The 5,421-nt window shown below is 40.5% G+C and overlaps 1 protein-coding gene across 1 annotated transcript in view; it reads right to left on the reverse strand.

Moving 5' to 3' along the window:
- Positions 1-1,066: 1,066 nt before the first annotated feature.
- LOC117961083 (vascular cell adhesion protein 1-like) overlaps positions 1,067-5,421 on the reverse strand; it is a 6,311-nt gene continuing 1,956 nt past the window's right edge. Inside the window, exons 3-7 of the mRNA XM_034899472.1 lie at positions 3,937-4,012; positions 2,800-2,938; positions 2,385-2,717; positions 1,530-1,760; positions 1,067-1,287 (exon numbers count right to left, since the gene is read on the reverse strand). Of these exons, the coding sequence (XP_034755363.1) occupies positions 1,220-1,287; positions 1,530-1,760; positions 2,385-2,717; positions 2,800-2,938; positions 3,937-4,012 (847 nt within the window). The 3' untranslated portion in view covers positions 1,067-1,219. The remainder of the gene's footprint in view (positions 1,288-1,529; positions 1,761-2,384; positions 2,718-2,799; positions 2,939-3,936; positions 4,013-5,421) is intronic.

The following is a 5,421-nucleotide window of genomic DNA, read 5'->3' on the forward strand; positions in this document are numbered from 1 at the left end:
TTTAACTCTCACCACTTTACACCATCTCCTGCAATAAGTACCTCAAATAACCCTTTAACTGACTTTTGAAATGTGAATGATTTTTTTCGAATTAATAAATAATAAAGTTATCATGCATGTTGTATAGCTTTTTTAAATTATTTTTTTAAATCTTTGTCCTAATGAGGGACAGCAACTGAAACAAAGTGTTAACTTTAAGTACTGATGTAATACACCCTATAGATTTCTATATATATATATATATATATATATATATATATATATATATATATATATATATATATATATATATATATATATTTTTTTTTTTAATGTTGGAAAATAAAGTGGTGTACAGTCAAGGTGACCTTACTGGATTTTAAAGCAATACCAGAGAACGTTTCCCGCCTCGGTCCACCTACAGGTTGGTGCGTCCAACCTGTCCATTACATAAGTGTCCATTACAGACTTAGTCTTCTCTTTATTAATTCTTTTGGGATGACTCCCGCAAGGAAAAAGTATAAAGATAACAACTAATAATAAGAACATTACATTATGAAAGTTTGCCAGCTCAGTAGTGAATCTGTAGTTTGAATGAACTGGACAATGTGATGGACATTGCTCCTTCAACCTGTCGGGGGACTGAAGCGGGAAAAGTTCTCCAGTGTTTTAAGAGCTCAGTGACTGCTCCTTTTACCCTCTATACTGAAGCATTATACTTGCTAAATTAAGGATGTGATTTAGTTTTTGTGTTAACTGGGGCCAACAGAATTGTTTGTTAGTCCCACATGTTAATTTTTAAAATCAAGCAGTTCTATCAATGATTGACCTGCGGTTACGTACATTTTCATTGATATTTTGTTATTACATGAGCAAGAAAGTACTGCTGTTGGACACAAGATAGTTCAGCTTTTTAATGCACAGCAAACTAAACGTCACCTGGGTGCTTTTCAATGTTGGCTAGCTCTTCATTCTACAGAAAATGAAACACAGGACGGACACCTTGTTTGACAAAGGGTTCTTAGATCCTCTAAAAAGCTATGGTCACAAACCTATGGCAGTGTGATTGTGAATTAGTAAATTGTACAGTCTGTACAGGAGCTCTCAAAGTTCCACAAAAAGACTCTAATGCAAAACTGTGACACAAGCAAACCAGGCTTTGTGAGTCATTTCTCACAGCACAGTCCATTCATCCAAACAGCATGGAAAGAAGAATCACGTTGAGTTCTTTTAGGATCTTTCAGAGACAGTTAATCATCTGAATAAGCAGGCAGGCCAACAGGAAATGTCTGCAGCTGTTTGTAGTTCCTAGGAAGAGAGAAATTAATTTTACCAATACATGTTGACTTTAAACTTTGTTTTACTCTAATTTCCTTTAGATTATGCAAGATAACAGAACCAAAAATCGAAATCTCTCTGGAAGGAAGACTTGGAACAATGACAAGTTTAAACATTTCTAATTAGAATTCAATACAAAGCACAATGGGGGTCTCACTGCAAAATGTATTGTAACAATATTCTTTCTAATAAGGAAGATAACATAAACCTACCACTGCCAGCAAGGACCTCCACCTCCACTGTAAAGTTTTTCAGTCCAAATTGTCCTTTTGCTGAGACTGTGTATTTCCCAGCATCCTTTCTGGCCGAGTTGGTGGGCAGGGCAACCACCTGCCCTTCTCTGAACCAGGTGACTAACGGTGGAGGGTTTCCTCTCACCTCACAGCTGAGGTGCTCTCCCTCTGTCACCTGCAGCTTTGTAGGACACAAGATTTGTGGACCAACTGAGAGAAAAGAGAAATAAGCAGGGGGGAGAGGAGGGAAAGACCGATAGAAAAGCAAGGTTATGTTACTATTAGATTGTTGTGTCCTGCTTTGCCAGACTTTCCTCCACAGCACTGTGAAGGAGGGTCTGGCTGGTCCACAAAGCATTCCGGGATGGAAAAACGTACTCTGGTTAATTGCCTTTCCTTTTAACCAGTCACACTTGTCATAGGCGCTGGACGGACGCCCAAGGCCTCTGAAAAATCTCGGGAAAAACTTGTTTGGTGGAATGTGTACATTCGAAAGTTTAGTTGTTCAACAGAAAACTCAGTCTAGCTAGCTGTCTGGATTCCCCCTGCAGAGATCTGAGAAACAAGTAACCATAGTTCTTATAAATCCACCGGAGTTTAAAATTCTAACGCAAAGAAAGCGGAACGTAACGGACATCTGGCCGAAAAGAGATCTGGCGGAATCCCGGAAGTGGAACATCGTCGATATAGAATTGGAAATAAGTGAAAGGAAGTGGGATTTTGAAAAGAGGAAAGACATATCTTAAAGTAACAACGTATTGTAAAGAGACACTAGACAGGGAGAATGGAAGGAGGTTAAAATGTAAATCTTTAATGTTAAAATGTTATACTCACAGAGGACATGGGCAGTGAGTTTTTCTGACCTCACCACTGGAGGATCCTGAATTCCTGCAGGTCCCAGTTCAAGCTTTGCTTCACACCAGTACTGGACTCCATCATCTTCCTTACTGGGTGTGATGTTTAAAGTGAAGTCCTCAGTCACTGGTTTCTTCTCTGTGTTGTTGATGGACTGAGGTTTGCCCAGCGCTGTCTGTCCTCTGTAGAACGTCACAATGAGGTTTTCAACAGGAGCAACGTCCTCTACTGTACACTGCAGGGTGTACTGATGCCCCTCAAACATCGGCCCAGTTTGATTAACAAAGCTGAAGGACACACTGTCTGGAGGTTCTGTGGAGACAGATCAACTGATAAACCACACATAAAATGATTAATTTTCTACCATCTCAAAAAGACGGAAATAGGAACTCACTGTAGACCGTTAGAGGGAGATTGACGTGACATTGGCCTCCATGGTTGGTTAGTGCAAAGCACGCAGGCTTTTCATTCCACTCAGTCATCCTGTCCACACTCCAGACCACAAAAGAATTCATACTGAGTTTAGGAGGTCCCTAAAATTTGCAAAAGGTCGCAGATCACAATTTTAGATCATAAAATAGAATGTGAGTGCTTGTTTATTAGGTAAACATGTACAACAAAATCAAATACAGTAACCTTGCAATGCACGCTATATTTGTGAAGCTTTTAATTGCTTTTTTTGACATTGTCTATTTGCAGAGGTGGAGTTCAGAATTTCAAGCCTTCTTGCAGTCTCTGAGTGTTTAGAGGGCTGTGCACTACTTTTGTACTTCTCAATGTTGCGTAGACATAGAGGCATTTGAATGTTCCCATGGTCAATAATGGGAAAACCTGAAGCTTTCCTGATCTAACCTTGAATGGTGCCCTTTTGTAGGACAAACAACAGACACGGTGAGTATCTCTCCTCTTCTTTAATCCCTAATATCTGAGGTCGTAGATCTTTGATACTTTGGTGAAGAGAGGAACTGTCAACTGATCACCATGTAGTGATGGGTTGGATACGGTGGCGGGGACAGCTGCCGCAAAGACGGCGTAAACCCAAACGTAGGTTTTGACTGAAATCCCCTGTCCACAACCTGAACATGGAATCAAAGTGGGTCATATCCTAAGCCTCTTGGTGGGCACGAGGGGGAAGGAAGCCTTGAAGAAGTAATAATTTTCGCCTTGGCTAGCACAGGGGACTCCTGGAGTAGAGTGGTACTGGACCTGAGCGGATTCGGCCTCTGTGGAGTAGGCAAAGTTGGAAGATTGGGGGCAAGCCCTTAACCACCTTATAGCTAAGGCTGAAATGGTTCAGGTCAGAGTCAGCACCTGTTGTCTGAGGCCATTGTACTCTGCTGGTGCAATGGTTCCCGTTAGGAGTGATTCGCTGCCCATAATGAAGAAGTTCAAAGTATCTCAGGGTTCACGAGTGAGAGTAGGATGGAGTAGGAGATTGATAGGTGGATAAGATCAGGCATTGTTAAGCTACTCTTTTCACTAGCAAGTTGTTCAAGACACAAACAGTACAAGAGAGCACTGATCCACTTACCAGCGAGACTTCCCAACCAAGACCAGAGAAATCCATCCTTGCTACAGAGCAGTTAGCTGTGACTGGATCGCCAAACCTGTTGCAGGAGAGTTTACACACAGTCAGTACAGAATGTACACCTTAACGGGGGGGAAGTATGCATCTCAAAGTGATAACACAAATAACAACATAAGTAGGTGCTATTTCAAACCTTTTTTGCTTGCTTGACTTTTATTGACTGCATTTGTGCACGGATCGGGCAGAGTAAAGATCTTCAATTTGTTCTACATGCATGGTGTTAGGTTCAAAGCGTCAAGTCAAAAATACACACGGACACGGACTTGCCTTTTGTGCTTTGCAAAGGGAATGAGTACTGAAATAGTTCAGCAGTCTTCCAAAGTACTCATCCCTTACTCTGCCTTTTCATTGAATGGCTGTAGACATAAAGATGTTTTAGATAAATGGGTGTAATATAAAGTTGTTTTACATAAATGGGTGTAGTATATCATGTTCTTTGCTTCACCATTGGTTGGGCTGTGGCTGTGTGTTTTAGGCAAGTTTAGAATTTAACATTGTTCACCAAAGTTGGATAGAGGATCAACACCTTTCTCCACACAGTCACAGCTGCAAGCTTATCTTATCTTACTCTGCCTCGCCCTAAAACTTTTCTCCCTTTGTCAAGGTTTCACATAGTCACATGATGATTATTTCACAGTATAACTTTTTACAGTTCCCACACATGGCTTCCATGTTTTTTCTTAATCACTAGTTCAAATAGACATCAGTTGCCAAACAAGCACAGATAACTGTCAGAGTAGAATATAGTTGGTGTAAAGGGTCTAATTTTACCAAGTAAGGGAGTCCAGTGCTCTCAGGGTAAAAACCATCCTTTAACCAATGTGTTAGTAATATCTCTTTATGTAATTACTTTGTCACATACACTGCATCTCATTTTTCTAAAGAAGTGTGAATCTCCTCAGTTCACTGCCTGACATGGGCTAGACACTTTGGAATTTGTCCGTTTGAGTACCTTTATTTGTAATTGTTGTGAGCAGTATTATTGTAGTGTGTAGGCTGTTATTTACACTAAAATTTGCTATGAATCATCTTAATGAAAAAAAAAAAAAGCAGTTCTGTGCAAAATCAGACGTTCAGCACCCCCATAACACCCAAATGGAATGAGTCTTAGTTTCACAACCACATTTTCATTTTTATCTAGATGTGGCTCTGTAAATGCAAGTTTAGCATCCCATGCTGGAGCTGCTTCCCCCGCGACCTGATACCGGATAAACGGATAAAGATGGATGGATGGATGGATGGATGGAATGATTCTTAGTTTCACAACCAAATTTTCAGACACCACAGCGATTTCCCTGTGAGATTGGCGGTCAAGTTGAATATTTGACTATTTGGGGTTCCCCTCTACAAGTACAGTGGGTACGGAAAGTTTTCAGACCCCTTTAAATTTTTCACTCTTTGTTTCATTGCAGCCTTTTTCCAAAAATC

Source organism: Etheostoma cragini, chromosome 2 (genome assembly GCF_013103735.1).
Source record: "Etheostoma cragini isolate CJK2018 chromosome 2, CSU_Ecrag_1.0, whole genome shotgun sequence".
Taxonomy (NCBI): domain Eukaryota; kingdom Metazoa; phylum Chordata; class Actinopteri; order Perciformes; family Percidae; genus Etheostoma; species Etheostoma cragini.